Source organism: Mollisia scopiformis, assembly GCF_001500285.1.
Source record: "Mollisia scopiformis unplaced genomic scaffold LY89scaffold_10, whole genome shotgun sequence".
In the NCBI taxonomy this organism is placed as follows: domain Eukaryota; kingdom Fungi; phylum Ascomycota; class Leotiomycetes; order Helotiales; family Mollisiaceae; genus Mollisia; species Mollisia scopiformis.
The window spans coordinates 1,155,770-1,172,709 of NW_017263590.1; the positions used below are offsets into that span (position 1 = coordinate 1,155,770).

General features: G+C 46.7%; 8 protein-coding genes across 8 annotated transcripts; 2 read left to right on the plus strand and 6 right to left on the minus strand.

The window, feature by feature from the left end:
- Positions 1-158: 158 nt before the first annotated feature.
- LY89DRAFT_684219 (uncharacterized protein) lies at positions 159-1,151 on the minus strand. The gene has a single exon (XM_018214837.1). The coding sequence runs from the start codon at positions 863-865 to the stop codon at positions 185-187; it is 681 nt and encodes a 226-aa protein (XP_018072652.1). The 5' UTR covers positions 866-1,151; the 3' UTR covers positions 159-184.
- A 1,816-nt stretch (positions 1,152-2,967) lies between these two features.
- Positions 2,968-5,346, minus strand: LY89DRAFT_644360 (MFS general substrate transporter). Its single transcript, XM_018211834.1, has 5 exons — positions 4,931-5,346; positions 4,755-4,878; positions 4,186-4,637; positions 3,928-4,112; positions 2,968-3,857 (listed from the first exon to the last, which is right to left on the minus strand). The coding sequence occupies exons 1-5, from the start codon at positions 5,171-5,173 to the stop codon at positions 3,152-3,154; spliced, it is 1,710 nt and encodes a 569-aa protein (XP_018072653.1). The 5' UTR covers positions 5,174-5,346; the 3' UTR covers positions 2,968-3,151.
- Positions 5,347-6,757: 1,411 nt separating this feature from the next.
- Positions 6,758-7,588, minus strand: LY89DRAFT_684222 (uncharacterized protein). The gene is made up of 2 exons (XM_018214838.1): positions 7,186-7,588; positions 6,758-7,124 (listed from the first exon to the last, which is right to left on the minus strand). The coding sequence occupies exons 1-2, from the start codon at positions 7,477-7,479 to the stop codon at positions 6,891-6,893; spliced, it is 528 nt and encodes a 175-aa protein (XP_018072654.1). The 5' UTR covers positions 7,480-7,588; the 3' UTR covers positions 6,758-6,890.
- Positions 7,589-8,098: 510 nt separating this feature from the next.
- On the minus strand, positions 8,099-9,795 carry LY89DRAFT_644367 (Oxysterol-binding protein). The gene is made up of 3 exons (XM_018211835.1): positions 9,519-9,795; positions 9,085-9,462; positions 8,099-9,034 (listed from the first exon to the last, which is right to left on the minus strand). The coding sequence occupies exons 1-3, from the start codon at positions 9,582-9,584 to the stop codon at positions 8,213-8,215; spliced, it is 1,266 nt and encodes a 421-aa protein (XP_018072655.1). The 5' UTR covers positions 9,585-9,795; the 3' UTR covers positions 8,099-8,212.
- Positions 9,796-10,114: 319 nt separating this feature from the next.
- On the minus strand, positions 10,115-11,083 carry LY89DRAFT_684224 (uncharacterized protein). The gene has a single exon (XM_018214839.1). It carries the CDS (start codon positions 10,894-10,896, stop codon positions 10,342-10,344), a length of 555 nt encoding a protein of 184 aa, XP_018072656.1. The 5' UTR covers positions 10,897-11,083; the 3' UTR covers positions 10,115-10,341.
- Positions 11,084-11,760: 677 nt separating this feature from the next.
- Positions 11,761-13,852, minus strand: LY89DRAFT_781373 (uncharacterized protein). The gene is made up of 3 exons (XM_018222478.1): positions 13,030-13,852; positions 12,859-12,974; positions 11,761-12,811 (listed from the first exon to the last, which is right to left on the minus strand). The coding sequence occupies exons 1-3, from the start codon at positions 13,780-13,782 to the stop codon at positions 12,100-12,102; spliced, it is 1,581 nt and encodes a 526-aa protein (XP_018072657.1). The 5' UTR covers positions 13,783-13,852; the 3' UTR covers positions 11,761-12,099.
- A 323-nt stretch (positions 13,853-14,175) lies between these two features.
- On the plus strand, positions 14,176-15,127 carry LY89DRAFT_717881 (alpha/beta-hydrolase; the record flags this gene model as incomplete). Its single annotated transcript, XM_018218376.1, has 1 exon — positions 14,176-15,127. The coding sequence occupies exon 1, from the start codon at positions 14,219-14,221 to the stop codon at positions 15,125-15,127; it is 909 nt and encodes a 302-aa protein (XP_018072658.1). The 5' UTR covers positions 14,176-14,218.
- A 272-nt stretch (positions 15,128-15,399) lies between these two features.
- Positions 15,400-16,494, plus strand: LY89DRAFT_732984 (uncharacterized protein; the record flags this gene model as incomplete). Its single annotated transcript, XM_018219748.1, has 1 exon — positions 15,400-16,494. The coding sequence occupies one exon, from the start codon at positions 15,400-15,402 to the stop codon at positions 16,492-16,494; it is 1,095 nt and encodes a 364-aa protein (XP_018072659.1).
- Positions 16,495-16,940: the final 446 nt, after the last annotated feature.

Consider the following 16,940-nt stretch of genomic DNA (forward strand, 5'->3'; position numbering starts at 1 on the left):
AGAGGAACGATTGGTGATGACGAAGCAGCTCACTCACGACTTGGGTCAACGTCACACTTCTAGAGCTGATATCAGAGTAGAGTTTGATTGAAGTTATCTAGAGGAATAACATGCAAACTAAAAGACCAAACCACACTGATTCACTACTTTATGAACACCGCGCTCAAAACAGAAATCTCTCTTTTTACTTCTTGCCCTTGCTCTTGGCAACACTGCCCTGCTTCCCACCACCGCTCCCCGAACCCGAACCCGAACCTTTCCTACCCCCACTCTGGGTAGTCTTTGACTTTGGCTTTGATCCGCTAGCACTCGATGCAGAACTGCCACTGGGGCTACCTTCCATCCGAAGCCCTAATCCTCTACCAAGACCTCCATATCCATAACCCCCTAAGTTAGAAAGACCACCTAATGATCCCCAGGGGTCGGCTTGGCGATCATTATAGCCCTTTTTTATCTGACCTTCTATTCTCCTATCTTCCTTAGGAGTCCGTGGAATAAAAGGTGGTAGCACCTGCGCCTTGAATCTGGCCTCATTCTCTCGTTGCCTTTGTTCGGGCGTGATTCCCATTTCATCGTCAAGGGCCCGTCTCATTCTTTTATGAAGCTCAAACTCGATTTGGGTTCTTGAGCGAATATTGTATAACGCATAGTCCCTTTCCACTTGTTCAACCTCGGCGTTATAAGTGTCTACAATGGCCTTCATCCTTGGTGTGACTTTGTGACCGTATATCGAGAGGGTGTGTTGAGGTAGTTTTCCTGCTCCAGGGTGAAAAACTGTTGTGTCGACCAGGATGACATCTTTAGCTAGTGGGAATTCAAACTTTTGGACGTAAGGATCCCGGCCAAGTTTTTTCGAAGGAATCATGATGCTTGTGTTGGCACTTCGGGCTTGAATGTAACTACCAAGAGGGGCGAGACTTCTGCGCTGATGAGGGAGTCTCCTTATACACCGTCGAGTATTGTGGACTTGACGTTTGACCGTGGGGTATGCGCTTGTATGCTTTGATCTGTTCTTGATAGATATTGTTTCTCTGGTGTAAAGGTCGATGAAGAGACACTTCGATCTTTGGAACAGTTGGCTACTGGGTTTCGTGTAAGATGAAGATGCTAAAAATGTGAAACGGGACAAGCATCAAGATTTTATAGCAGAGGAATGAATGAGTGCGCCATAGAGCATATGTAACAGCGCTTTCGACATAGATTGTCCATTCAAGTTCAAATGAGAGAGAATCATGGCGAGACTTGCAGGATGAACAAACGAGGCTCTAAACTTTGTCTATCGTCATCTGCAATCCGGGAAATCAAAACTTGCGTCGCTTAGTATTCTTTTCATACGGAAGTACTACTTGCATCGATGTGTGGAGGACCCCTACTCAAAGCGAAGACTGAGATGGCAGTTCTTTGGAGATGTAGAGCTACATCCTCACCAAAATTCCAAATTCTGTAGTCCCAAAAGGACTTACATTAGCAACAACAAACTGAAAGTCGGCCTTGACAAGACAGAAAAACCTTCAGCAGAGATGTAGCGTCCTGTGAAAAAGTTCAAAAATGTACCTGAACACTTAATTCACGGCCGTGAAGTCTGATATGAGTGAGAAAGTTCAAATTCAAGGTCTATGACTATTTTACTATGACCAGCAACGAATCTACCGTAAAATGAAGTGTTGACGGCCATTGCACAAATCAATGATAAGTATATGGAACAGAAAATCACAGGCACAGAGCTTTTGCAGGAAGACTAGCTTGCCGGCAAGCTCTTTTCACTCGCTTCATACTCAAATCTTTCGCTGGAAAGCCATCTCGAAAGCCCAACTCCACCGTGGTACATATGGTCACCCTCGTCCACAAAAATAAGACCAAGAAATTCAATCGCGAACAGTCAGCACTATCGATTCAGTGGAGAAACAAAAAGAACAACAATCTGCAGCGGTGATCCATTCACCAACCCCTACTTTCATTGCATCTGACGACAGAAAAGAACAGAGTAAAACGCAGCCAAGCCTCAAAATAAGGCAGCAACGATCCAATCATCCTGCATCAGCCAAAACCCTCACGGCAAAGCCGAACCTCTCAACTCAGGACATCCATCAATCTGATAGCCTACGAAGCAACCTGCTGACCATACTGTACACCGACGGGAATAAGACGGGCCATATTTCCTCTTCTGATCACTTGAGCAGACAGCGAGCTGATCGTGGATTGACTTTGACTTAATTGTGTGCTAAGATGTAACGTGCTGACACTCTGGGCGTAATCAACGTTACGCGAAAAGCCACGAAGACATTTCAACTCCCGGCGAATGTGGGGATGAATTTCTGAGTTTGAAAATTCCACTCGTGGAGAGGAATTCCTCTCTCCCTGAGTGATATGACTGCCGTAGCTCATGGGGATCCTGGAGAAGAGCCTTGAGGAGACTCGTCGACGTCCTCAAAATCACCATAAAGGGTGGCTTTTCGTGAAGAAAAACCCAAGCAGGAAAAAAGCGGCCGCCTCGAGTGCCACAGAGGTATTTCGTGTGCTGAGACTGGGCAATTCTGACCAGATCCGCATCCGCGGGTCAGAAAGTGGTCTGTCTGAATGAGCAATACTTGACCGAGCTGACGTTTTCGTGGTTACAGTATCGGAGGTTGTCTGCGGACGTGTGCCGAGATACGGTACTTTAACTTAATTCTAACTTCGACCGGCCGTCTGTCGTTCACAGCGCCAATTAGATGTTGTTTTTGATCCGCGAGGCTGATCCGAGCGATTTAATCTTATCTCTGCGAACACGAGTCTAGTGATGACTGTTGAGGTGGGTCCTTTGTTCCGACAGTTCGGCGGTGAAGATCTTGAGGCCTAGAACGTTGAACAGGCTCACCTTGCTCCTTTGCAATGTTGAGAATTTTAGCGACGAAAACCTCCTGTGCAAGGGGGCTATGTAGAAACGAATCTTAACATTCAAAGCATCAAGTTTGGTTGATTAATGCTGTATTATTACATTTGAGAAGTGAGTTTGCTTGCTTGAGCAGCGCTCTATAAAAGTAAAAAGCGAGGAATCCTTTGCGCCCTACCCAATGACCTCTTCCACCCATGTAACCCAAGATAATATCCCTCTCTAGGGATGAAGCTCTTAATCTATGTCAACGCCATAGTAATGATACAAATGAAAACTTTATGCTGCACCACCCATTTGAACCTTGCCCTTCAGGTTCCTCCACTTGCTGAAAAGAGCTGCAAATACTGAGATACCAGCAGACGCAATCGCAATAGCATATGCGACTTTCAGCCCAGACATGTATGAATTGACAATTCCGGGAACCACGTCTGCTGCATATGTTGCCCTGATTTGTGTCACACCTACTGCTACCACGCTCTGCGGGTTAACAGAAGGTGCGTCTGTTGGCAACTTTTGAAGCAGAATGTTCGTGAATGCGACTTCTCCAGCAGAGACGAAGAAAGCGCCACCGATGGTTTGGAAGAATAGAATCATGGCTGTAGCACTTGCGAGATCCGACGGATCAACGATGGCTTGTGCCGAGATGATAGGGACTTGAAGTGCAAGACCGATTCCGAGACCCGCGACAATCTGGTATCCAATCCACTCTCCTGAACTCGAGTGTGTGCTCAAGCTGTAGAGAAGGCCGCATCCGACTGTAGTCAAACAACTCCCAATGATCATGAAAGGCACGAAATGTCCCTTGGCGCTGATAAGTCCACCAGAGAAAATAGTGGCGAGCGTGGTCGCAAGAATGAGCGGAAGGTTTCGAACACCGGATTCCGAAGCGGTGACACCACTGACGACTTGGAAATAGATAGGGAGGTAGTATAGTAGAAGGAAAAATCCACCGGCCAGGAAGAAGATGTAAACCATGCCAACCCTATAACATCGTAGTCAGCATACAACTTACACTGGTATATGAAAGGAACATAGACTCAAAATTAACTTACCAGATAGTACGTTCTTTGGCGATTCGACCGACAATCATCGCTCTCTCTCCTTGAAAGTACTCAATGACAGCGAACAAGATAAGGATGACAACAAAGCCAACAAGCAATCCAATGACGTCTGAATTAGACCAGCTCTTGCTCTGTCCTCCCCATTGCAAAGCCAGGATATAGCAGATGATCGCGCACTGCTCTAAGTTAGTACAAATCTTTAAAATTACCTAGAAAACAGGAACTGTGAGGGCTTAGGAGAATACTGACCATAATGACCGCTGCTCCAGGAAGATCCATTTGCAGAAGCTTCTCCTTCAGTGATGCCTTGACTGGAACAACGTGCTTCGGTGTACGGAAGAATATGAAGATAATGAAAGCGGAAAGTCCTCCAATGGGAAGGTTGATATAGAAGCACCATCTCCAAGATACCTTTTGGGCGAAGACTCCTCCAAGAAGTGGACCAATGACTGAGGCGATACCGTATGCGGCTCCCATAAGACCAGTATATGCAGCTCGTTGCGATGGTTGTGCCGTGAATGCGATGATAGTATAAGCTCCCGAAGCAATACCTGCTCCTCCAAGACCAGCAATAGCACGGCCGACAATCAAGGCTGTACTATTTGGTGCCACACCACAGATGAGACTGCCCAATTCGAAGATGAAGATTGATATCAAAAAGGTGATCTTCAATGGGAAGTATTTGTAACCCTTTCCCCAAACTATATCACAGTCCCGAATCAGTATAAAGTTCTAATTGTTGTCTGAAGATTAATGGCCCTGGTCGGCAAATGTTCTGTGCCTGGGATGGACATCGATATGAAAGGAAGAATGCTTACCGCTCTGAAATGCTCCTACTGTCAAGAAAAATGCTGAGCCATACCATCCAACAAGATCCAGTCCATGGAATTCATCAGTGATTTTGGGGATCGCCGTTGCGACAATAGTCATGTCAAGTGAAACCTGTCATCCTGTTAGAGAATGTGTACGAGACCAGACATCAGAAAAGACTTACTAGAAAGATACTGAGAAGTAAAGCAACAACAATAGCCGCTAATCTAAATCCTGCTGGATATTCCACCTCATCTTCTCCGTTTGCAACTCCTTCTGAGACATTCTTAACGGAGCCATCTTCGTTATCGGTTGGTTGGTCGTCTATTTTGTTGTCTATTTCTTTGTTGAAGGAAGGGCGAGGCGAAGGGGACACGCTTCGCTCAACCTCCTTATCCCCCGCCAACGTCTCTGCCCTCGAATCCATTATGTCCAAAGTCTCTAGATCGTGTATGATAACCGATTGGAGAAGAAAATGCTTGAAGAAAGCTGTTGAAGTCGAAAGAAACCGAGATGCACTTGCAAAACCTTATCGGGAAGGGGCGACAGAGACTTATATACCTAGCCTCAACTGAACCAAAGTACGAGCCTTTGGCTCAGACTTTCACGACCGCCTTGACTCGGTCGGCGACTGTTTACTGCTTACCTGACCAAGTGGGTAGACATTGCGGTCGACTGGCCTGTTAAAACACAAAGGTGCTGCACGTATAGGCCATTAAAGGAGATAAACTTCTAGCTCCATGCCCCCGACATAAAAGATAAGTTCCCGGGATTAAAATCTGACACTAGCCTGGGCTTGAGCATGGCATGGCGGCCTCAGAGGGCGCCTCAAAAGCAAAGTAATGACGGGATGATTCACCCAGGACCCCTTATTGTGGATCCAGCAGCTCGTCCGCCGGGTTTCGGTCAAGGTGAGAAGGAATGAGTCGACATGAGCCTTTGTCAGCCATACTTGGAGGTCCGCCGACGCGCACGATTCAGCCGCTTTGTTCGACTTGTTAGGCCTGTTTTTTGACATAAGGCTCGTGTAGCGCACGTAGTTTTTCACGAGGTGTAATTGCCTGTTTGGAACGTGGGTGCGTAAGAAAAGAAGCAAAAGTGGATTTAGTTCTATTCCATATTTGGACTAGCCTACTCGGCAGCATTATTTGGGCATCTTTTCTGGAGGGACTTCTCCAGATATACGAAGTATCCGAGAAGTTTGCGAGAACAATCCCAGAGGTGGCTGTCAGCTTTTGATTTTGTGCAGTCATATGTCTCCGAGAAGAATTGTTTTCTACACAATGAAGCTAATATGATGTATCCATTTCATTACACAACAAGACCAAGTGCTCAAGAACTAATTGATACTACTGAACTTCTCTCCGTTCAGACTCATGATCTGCCAGCCATTAGAGTACAACCACCTTTCCGATTGATCCTTCCAAACATTTCTTGAAGTAAGTTCTACTTCCCACACCGGGCTGAGTCATAATGGACTCGCCAATTTCTTTCCTGCAATATGCAGGAGATAAGGCTACATCCATCCCAAGAATCTGGGGAATATCCGCTTCAGGGTCTACGCGGGCTTTAGTCATTTCCGGTACCGAGCTGCTGTGATATCCGCTTCGGCGGTACAAGTGAAACCCACTTCGAAGTATAACTGGCATGAAAGGGCGCTTTGTTGACAGCGGTTGATATACGCGCTCTGGCAGTCAGGGGTTACGCAAGGGCCCGGGAGCCGGAGCACCGAGTATAAGGCTGTGATTAACAAAGCAACTGGGGTTCTTGAGAAATGTTTGTGGAGCTGGTGGAGCCTGAGGTGGTGTTATTGGTAGGATCGGTGGTATTATGGTGGAATTCAGCCTGACTTATACTTTCTCCGCATCCTTATTTAGTGACTTTGGAGCAGCCTTCTTGGGACCAAGATAACCAGCTCGAAAATGGGGAGAAATCATACGATATGACATAAACGTCATCATTGGAAGCAGACAGTGAACTCGCATGAAGGGGTATTTATGCTGACTATGGAGTCAATCTATGGCCTCAACAGAGTTACCATGCAGACGCAAAACCATCGAAACCCATTCCTTGTTTCCCATCCTATCATACATTCGCAAAGCCGTGCATCGTTTTCTCATCTCATCGTCAATGTCCCTCATATCTTAAGAGTTTTGCTTCTGGATGTCCGCCTCAGCGCCACGTTGCATGGTCTTGCCAACATCGTGTTGCTCTTGAGCCTTCAATTGTGCCTCGCGATCACCGGTGATACCAGCAATACCTCCCTGAACAGCACCACCAACACGGTTGGCGATACCAGAACCGAAGTCGCTGAGTTGACCTTGAGCTTCTTGTCCCTTCCCTTCAGCATTTTGTTGAGCTCCAGCCTTCTTCAGGTCCTGTGGAAGATATGTTAGCAAATATTCCCCAGACTTGGGACTTTGAGGAGTGAAAGCTTACCTCAGAGCCAACGAGGCCACCAATAGCTTCCTTAGCAGATCCCACGGTTTGGTTCCATGAACCTTCTTGGCGGTTGGGGTCGTCCTTGGTTACAGCACCTGAGCTGGATGCTGTGAAGCCACCGAGCTTAGCAGTGGCGTGGGAAGCATCGTTCTCAAATTGAGCCTTGTCCTTCTTGGCCTCGCCTTGTCCCTCCTGGCTTGTGTTGCCAGTAAGAGAGCCGATGGCAGACTGGACAGCTCCAGTTGCACCGTCGATGTAGGATTGGAGAGTGGAAGTGTTCTTGTCAGACATGATTGCGGTTTGATTTGTTTGTTTGGTTGTTAGTTTTTGAGTATTGGAGGATCGAAGAAGTAGTTGTTTGATGATGGGAAAAGGTGTTGGTCGGTGAACTACAGAAAGTTTATATAGTTCTTGGGCTCCTACCGTTTGAATATCTCATAGCCTTCTTTGCTACGTCATAGGTCGTCGTAGCCTTGCCGCATTCTGACCCCTCCACTGTGGCGGCTGATCACACCCCTGTTCCAAGAGCAAGAATGTACGGCCCAGCTAGAATCTTCAAAAATGCTGCGTGTCGTCATTTTGTTGTTTCTTTGGCTGAATGTTTCAGATTCTTTTTTTCTTGATGATGCAGTTGGTGTTGCCATTCACAAACCTTGCCTTGGCACAAGCCAACCTGTGGTACAAACCCGTGCCCAAAATATGCAGAACATTGCGAGCCTGGACTCGATAATTGCGAATGGGGGACGATGAGATGGAGAAAGAAGGCAAGATCTTCGCTGATACCCACTTGAGCTTCGTAGTGCTGCTTGTTTAGGGACGGCTTTATCTCTATTGGCAAGTTCATCGACCTTAGATCTCGGCCTGTCTGCATGTGAAGCCTTCACTTGACAAGCTTTCGGCCCAAAAGCTGGTATCGAGATCTCTGTTCACAATTTTCTTATCGTTCACATGCCAAAAGAAATGTATACAGCAATGTAGATCTATTCCCATGGTATTCCTGAACGCCTCATGACCCAATGGCATCTCAAACGCTCTCGACCAGATCCGGATCTAGCAAAATGCCACCAATACCCGAATCGAATCTTGTTCTCATCGGGCTCTTGATTCCCTGGGCTCTGTTGTTCTCGACCCTTCTATATTTCTGTTCATCCCACATCCAGACGCCATGATGCCCCTCCATCTCTCCCTGCATAGACGCATGTCTCTTCATTCCTTCTGTCAGACTCTTAGCAACCAGATCCTGCTTCGCCTTCGTGAAGTATCTCCGTGGGAACTCTCTGCCTTCAACCTTCTCTATCTTCCGCATCTCTCGTTGTTCATTCTCAATCTTGGTCTTCTCATGTCCAACAGCAAATATATCATTTCTGTGGATCGCATCTGCGACATTCTGCCAAGCGCGTCTGGACTCGAGAGGGTGTTGATGTTCGACCGGAGTGACTGTTAAAGGTGTCCTTGGTACCGAATCGACATTAAAGCTCTCAACCACTTCTCCAGTAGCCACTTTCTTCATGCAGAAATCTCCACTCCACTGTCCCTCGGCTGTATATAATGGTTCATTTTGCTTGTCATCGTGGAATAATGTAGCGACGAATGAATTCTTCTTTCCACTCAACCATCCTTTACTCGAATAGTCTATCTTCGCTGTATATCCGCTCGAGCTTCGTATGTATGTTGCGCCGCTCAATTCAGGACACAATGATCCAGTCATTATACCTTCAATGTGTATCTTGGGCATGGTGATTAAGTAGTCTTCGTCATATTTGTCAAGGTGCAGAACTGAGTATCCTTTCCGATCGATGTGGACCGTAGTCGAGAAGTATGCTTTAGGTGCGACATGGCCTTGGAGCTGCGGCAGATTGTCAGTCAGATTTCAGACAAGATCATGTAAATTCTTACCCTAACACCATGTGTGTCGTTCCATATGTTGCATGCAGTAATGGGCGGATGATGGCTAACTTGCTCAGCAACCAAGTTGGTGGTACCACAATCATCAACCCATTTTCCCAAGAACAACTCTCCTAGGAAAGGGTTCAATGGCTTCATTCGCTTCTTCTTCCCATTCTCATCCTTATTATTGTGTTGTTGTCTCAGCGTACTCAGGAACCATTTCAGCACCAAAAGTGCCCTCTTCTCGGGATCTTCTTCTTTGCTGGGAGCCACGAAGAGACATGGTTGTTCTGCCCAGTATGCGCTGAATTCGATAATTGATTGAGGAGAGAGCAGGAATGGAGGTGCAGTTAAGGATGCCAAGTCGCCTTTGAATGTTGCGAGAGACTGCTGCTATTAGCATGCGTTGCCCGTGGCGCAATTGCTCAATTCAGAGAGTATACCTTAATGAATGAGAAGAATGCGCTCTTATGTTGAGGAGCAAGCTTTTCGCTATCGCATCTAGACATGATTATCGAGTAGGAGGGTATGCCAGTGTGGTTTCAGAGAGAACCAAGGGAAGTGGGGTATGATATGAGATGATTGAGAAGAATCCTATCTTGCGGTGAAGGAAGGACCCTTTTCTATTTCAACCTACTGGGCATGTTCGGACGATCTAATTTCATCTGAAAAGAAACAACTCCTGATACGTCCGGCTTGACTACAAACCGTCTGGACTGGCCTGCATGCAGCTGGTTGTGAGGCAGTTAATGTTTTGAAGCGGGCTTCACATGCAAAGTGGAGCACCACTGCAGCAGGAGCACTGCCGACCGCGCTTACCTCCACCCAACCATTTAACTCTCTCCAATCGCAGCACGAAATGTACGTCGCGAAATCGTATTTCCTCCCACAGGTAACACGAAATTGTTCGTACGCACGAAAAGACAAAATTGTACGTCGCAAACTCGTTATCACCGTTTTTCGGGATCATCTTGTCCGGTACTGCGCCTCCATGATGATGGAAGTTTATAGGGCCGTTATGGCCGTACAAGACATTCAGAGACATCTCGTGGCTACAAGCTATTCACATAAGATGACGACGCGCAGATGATGTGTAAAAGCAACGCATCCATTCAATAAGATCTGTTCAAAAAACAGTCTTGGGTATCTAATACATAATGTTGAACCATATTTCTCGCCATATCTGATCCTGTCCCAAGAACTCCTTTACGTCCGTACCTATGCATTGGCAGCTCGCCTCATCTAAGTCCCAGCCACCAACAATTATTATAGCATCATTCCTGAAATATCTTCGCTTCTCCTTCGCTCACAGCTTCTAGTTCTCGAAACCTTCAACTCTCTCTCGGCATCCATCAATCTTGTCTGAACCCAGGTACGGTATCTGTCGTCGGATCTGACCGACTCGCAGTTCAGGAGCTCCGTCAAGGTGCTTTTGATTTGTAGATTGACGTCTTTCAATTTCATCTCGTCCTCCTCGATCTCTCCGATGAGGCTCTCGTCGATAACGGTCGGTAGCGAGGATCGTCTTTTGGTCATGGCAGGGCGTTTGCGGGATGAGGGAATGCTGCCACTGCGGTGATGGTTTCGGATCACTCTTGGCGGGGAAGACGATAGGAACATGCTATCTTCTGTACCTGAGCCAGGTGAAGAGGATAGAGAAGCATGTCGATATCGGTCGGGAGATCTTGAGGTCGAGGATGTGGTTGGGATGCCTGTTGAGATTTGGCTGAGATGCTTTTGAAGAGCATCATGTTGGGAGTGAAGGAGGAGGTATTTTTGAAGAGCGAAAGCTCTCTCTGGTGACTTCTGCGTTGGGTTCATGGTGAAGGTGTGGTGGAAAGGTATGTAGGTTTTGTATTATGCTTTCTCTGAAGATAGTTATGGCTTCAACAGCTTTACTAGTGAAGCATGAATTTGTTTGGGTTTGAGAAGCGGAAGAGTTCTTGAAATAAGGTTACGGGACGAAGATTTTATAGAACTATTGAAAAATGCCAGCTGGACTATAAATGAGCCTCACATACCTTTTCCGTGACGTCGGCGTCAAATTGTGTATCGGACCTCTCTCCTGCCACGGTCCTTGCTCCTACTCGAGCGGTAAGACGAAACCCTGAATGGGATGTGTGGCTTGACCTACGTCTCTTCAATATATTGGCCTGCTTCCTCCAATCAAAAGACGTCTGACTAACGGGAAGCAATCTAAGTGGGTATTCCATTTTTGGTAATCAGGGAAATGTGTGGCTCACACATGTGGCGTCATACGTGTTACGCGTGAGCAATCCCCATTTTCACATCAAGTTTTGACGATGATCAGCTTGATCATGTTCCTGCATCTGCGAATGAAATCCGGTGCTGTGGCACGGTGGACGTTTCAGCCAGGATTTCCCGGGACGGTTGGTCCGTATCAACGAGTCGATTCATCACTAAGGGAAGATCTTCCGTCCTTCAGCCTGACAGCAGGGTCCAGGTCGAAGGAGTTTCTTCGATCATGATCGATCGAGATGACGGGAGATTCACGTGAATTGCGTCAGACAAGAGGTGAATGGTTACAGAGATACCAAAGAAACCCAGGACCAAAATGGGGATCCGTTCAATTTACTGGCGGCCTCTGATTGAATATGTCTCCAGGGCTGTCTGTTATATCACGTGATAAAGAATCAAATCATTGAGTTTAAAGAATATGGGCTTCCAAGTTGACTGGTTCCACTCATCCGAGGGACTACTTAAGTAGGTAACTTGCTAGAGATAAAATAGAGGTGCTGAGGTAGATCATGTGTCGTCCACGTGACAATATATGTCAGGTCACCGCGGGATCTGAAGCTTTTATTGTACTGTATTTCAGGAATGACGGATCATCCACACGTACAGTCTTAGCCAAAACGACCAGCGCTCGGAAAATGGTCCGGATGATGAATGTTCTTGATCTTACTTCTTTTCAAGTTTGTGGTGTTTGGCTTGACCTTATCAACTATGGGTCTCAGATTATCCCCATCCAATTCGGGAAATCAGGGACCGATATCAGGATTTTCATCCCCTTGGATGGGATTCAGAAAAGTCCACCAACGAACGATTTCTCAAAATCTCATTCCAGGTTTTGTCCAAAGCGCTGCCAAAGGCGGTCTTCAGATCCAGGTATCGGCTCATAAGAAGTGCTCCATCAGAGCGCTGAATTCCACCAAGGAGAGTAGACTGATTCGAGTATATGATGAACCAAGTTCTGTCCCCGTTCTTGGCTGTCATAGCTCCGATCATAGCAAGCCAGGCTAGCAGATGCACGTTATCCTCCGTCATGTAAACCTCGTCTAAAGAATCTCGAAGCCGGTTCGTCAATATCGAGGCTCCTGTAGCAGAATGTGGGAATTCTTGGAGTATCCCTTTCAGATATAACAATGCTCCTAATCGGCAGGCTCGATTGATAGTTCTTTCCTCTGAGTTCGGCTTTGATATTGACAGCAGAGAGTGTTCGATCCAGTATAAATCTTCCGAGAATGTAGTAGGATTAAGGAATATATCGGTCCTTGAATTTGCCAAGCTGATTACTTGGGTGAAGTATGCCAACTCTACCATGGTGTTAATGATTTCTGGATCGACCTCGGCCCTCGTTAACACATTCGATAATTCAAACTTGATATCCTCCAGTGGGGATTTTGGTATAATTGACCATGTTGGTTCAGCAGTATGTCTTTCGAATTGTAAGAGGGGTGCAGTGGCATAATCAATGGCTCCAGTAATATCCGATCTGCCATTGTCAACATATTGCTTACTTTCGCTGAAGATGAAGCTTACCGTCTAAGTTTCGACATCATCAACGGTGATAGTGAGGATAAACTTCTTCTCGACAGCATCATATTCTTCAGACCCTTCATATGCAGTCGCCATAGATTCTCATTTCCTGATATTGCCTGCATTTCTATTAGTCACTTGCAAATCGTTCATAGATAATGTCTGGTTGCTAACCTCTCCTATTGCCAAGCATGACGTTGCACCAAGAGTTGAATCTGCTATGCAGCCATCCGAATCGCCCAGTCGCTGCCGAAGAATTTCTACCGTCCGATTCTGATGGTAAATAGTCTCTTTGGATTCTCGCTTGCCAGCAACAAGTGCAAGGTAGACTGCGGCTGAATAAAGCACCGCGTGAAACATTGCTGAATCGGTCACAGCAAAGTGAAGCCACTCAGGTGACCTGAACGGATTTGATTTCAGGCGAGACTCGATTGGGAACATTCTTTTTGATGCATAAGTCAAGTAATGACTCAAAAGAGCGTGTGTCTCTTGAGACATGTCGATCGGATAGGAGCATGTTTCCGTTGCATATCCGAGAAGCATCGGGGCACTGACGGGCAAGGTTTCTGTTGGCCTGTTCTCCATAGCTGTTGGAGACGGAGTAGTTCCGGCTACTCGGCCAAGAGCCTTCCCATCTTTGTGGTCTGCTTTGCGTCCATTGAGCCGAACGAATTCGTTTCTCACATGGCGTCTGATCCGCTTTCTTTCTTCCGAGTCTCTGCCCCGGCCAGGCTTTGTTGAATTTACGAATGCATATCGTCTCTTGGGTATATCCCTCGGCGCTGTCAAGGGTTCATGCACTGACGTTTTCGTAGAGTCTGCTTTCTTGGTGGGCTTCGTTATGTCCAATTGTAAATCCCGAGTTTGCCAGCCCTTGTGAATCATGACCACTGGTCCGTCCAGATGGAACGTGATCAAGTTCTCCATCGACGCTGTGGAATATGACAGATATCTAAAGCAGCAACTTTGACTCTTCGAGGCAAGCAACCAAAGCGTGAATCAAGTTCGTGATGTTATTCAAAGTTTCGCTTATGTGAGACTGCCTCTGTCCTGCTTGCCTTGCTTAGGTGGGGTTGGGTTCTCCACTTCTAGCCGTCCCTTGAGCATGACCTGCAGTAGCGTTTCAACGGCGCATTTGGCAATTGCCTGTTCGGTGCATTTTCTCCTTAATGGGTCAAGGCATATGTGCCCCAATACTGGAGGACTGAAGCATGGCAAAGTTGCAATTATAGCAAACTGGATCAGTACATAAAATTCAGAATATCCTGCTGCATTTTGAATAGTTGCATCAACCTGTGAATATAGAGAACGATTATATCACCAATTCGACCACTTGAGAAGCACTTCTTTGCCTCGTAAAACAATGACTACCCACGAGACTGCTGTCACACAGTATATTGTTGCAAATGGTACAAAGCTTGCCTATCGACGGCTCGGGGCCTCAGTTGGAATACCGCTGGTTATGATGATGCATTTCCGTGGTAATATGGATTGGTGGGATCCTGCTTTGATCAACGCACTGGCGAAATCTCGTCCTATCATATTAATGGACAACGCTGGAATAGGGAAAAGTGAAGGTGAAATTCCAACTACCCTTCATGGTTGGGCAGAGCACCTTATCGCTCTTGTACAGGCTCTGAAGGTACATCAAATTGATCTCCTAGGCTTTTCGATGGGAGGCGGAGCTGCCCAGCATGTTGCTCTCGCTGCACCAAAAGGAATGGTTCGCCGATTGATCATCGCAGGATCTCGCACAAGCAAAACACCAAACACGGTCATTGGTCCTCGAAAGATCTTTCATCAGCTTGCCCATGCTGTGACGGAGGAAGAATTCAAGGAGGCCTTCACTGTCAGTTTCTTCAACCCGTCAGAGCACGGTAGAGCTGCTGCTAAGACTGTGTTGGACCGCATCTATGTCAGAAAAGAGGACCGAGCACCGCATCTTTCCCCAGGTCTTGCAAAGAGGCAGACAGAGGCATTCACAAAATTCAGCGTGTCGAGCCCAGATAATCCTTACGAAAGAATACACGAGCTCGACATGCCAGTTTTGATAGCCAATGGAGATAACGACCTTCTCATTCCGACAGTCAATAGCTTCGAGCTTGCTCAACTGCTTCCGGACGCCCATCTACACATCTATCCCAACTCTGGGCATGGCTTTTTGTACCAGTATGCCGAGCTGTTCGCAAAACATGTCGACTTGTTTTTGGACGAGACAACTGGCGAAGATGGGGAGAAAATTTTCGAGGCATTGAAATCTAGACTGAGCTAGCATCTTGGAATGCGATGCGATAGCTTTTACTGAATCTTTGAAATGATGAAAGCAAGGAGAGAATAAAATGTGTCACGCGTTTCAAACATACATACATAATTTGCACTATTTTCATAATTAAGGTTGACACTAGTGGTACTTACTCAATCGCAAGACTACCCACAATCTTTGTGTATTCATACTCCTCATTCTTTTTCTGCATCCATTGCGTTTCTTCATCCAACACACGCTCGTTTCTCTGCCAGACTACGTTTCCTGATACAGAATACAGAATGTCAGAGCTAAAGCTTGCCTTTCGTGAGGAAAAGAAGCTGGAGAGGAAGCTCGATTTCCCAAAGGAAAAGTCCGCTCCACACAATGATAGAGATGCCCGCCGACAAAGCGCACAAGAGCAAATTGGAGCAGATAAACAACCTTCTAGCAGCAATATCGTAGGGTCCTCTACGCAGCCAGACTTCCCCGGTCTGGGATTCACAAACCTTCCTCCAGAGCTTCGAAGAATGATTGTCCAAGAAGCTGCGCAACCACTTCTCCTTCCTAGGATCGTGGAGATACATGAAGAAGATTTGGAAATCCGCTTTGCCACAGCAGTTGAGCCCGACTTCATCCAAAAACGAAAGATCAAGCATTTCCGGTCGGTTACGCCATGCTCATCTCTGCTACAGGTCAACATCGAGTTCAAAGGCCTAATCTGGGAGTACTTCGAAAAGGAAGATCATCTGGGTCACGAACTTTGTCTCGACAAGGTTCCCTTTAGTTTTGAGCGCGACTCTGCATATTTCACGCAAGATACCCTAATGTCATGGATGCGACTTTGGCGAAAGTGCAGCGATCGCCACCCCGACTATCCTCTCAACGACGACGCAGGCTTGATCTTGAGAAACAAGCTACGACGTATTGTGTTTGACGTCAAGATGCTCCTTGGACATGACGAGGCCTTCAACAACGTACTTGGAGAGTGGTTTAGCGGCAATGCTGACACCATCGAGCAACTGGGTCCAGGTCTGGCAGCCTTTCCTTCTCTTGAAGAGATCATTCTGGTGGTTCGCGAGGATGACGCCGACGTTCATATGGATTGTTTGGACTTCACAGAGACATCCGAGGAGGTTTTACAGTTCTATGACTACGAGGCTCTCCATGTCGATGAAGGCCTTGGATGCATTAAATTGGCCGACCCCCAACCAGCCAGCAAGGCCGCTTACGTTCTCAGAATAGCAGAGGATTTTCTTCGCACTTCTCTCGAATTTTACTTCAATAAGTTCGAGATTCGGAGGGGTGGCGCTTTTCACAAACCATCTACAAAACCTTCGGAACCACGCAAGATACGGACGCTTCCCATCATCAAGAAGATGGTGAAAAAGCCCTGAGAACTTCTGTGGCAGACAGCGACTTAGAATGCCTCGTACGGTCGTCATAGGAACATCGAGGGGCGCTAGATAGTGCTTGCAGGCGAAAAGCAGGAGAGGAAATCATTGTCCGGTGCCACCACTACTTCCAACGACTATTTAGCACATATACTCCTGTATAACCACACCTCAGGGTTCGGGACTCTGCAGGCACCACATCAGCATGATTTCGGATACTTGGAACGGATTTTGAATCGCATCCAGCACATACGATGCCTCTCAAGGATTTGAGATTCCGTGAGCAGAATCGACTACAAGAAGTATGCTATATGAGTACAGCATTGGAAAATGTACGACCCTCGAATTCTGGAATTGAATCGAATCTTGGAGTCTACTTACAAAGGCTATGATGACGAATCGGAACACAATCTCTGTTACCACATGCGAGATATGTTCGAAGCTCTTGA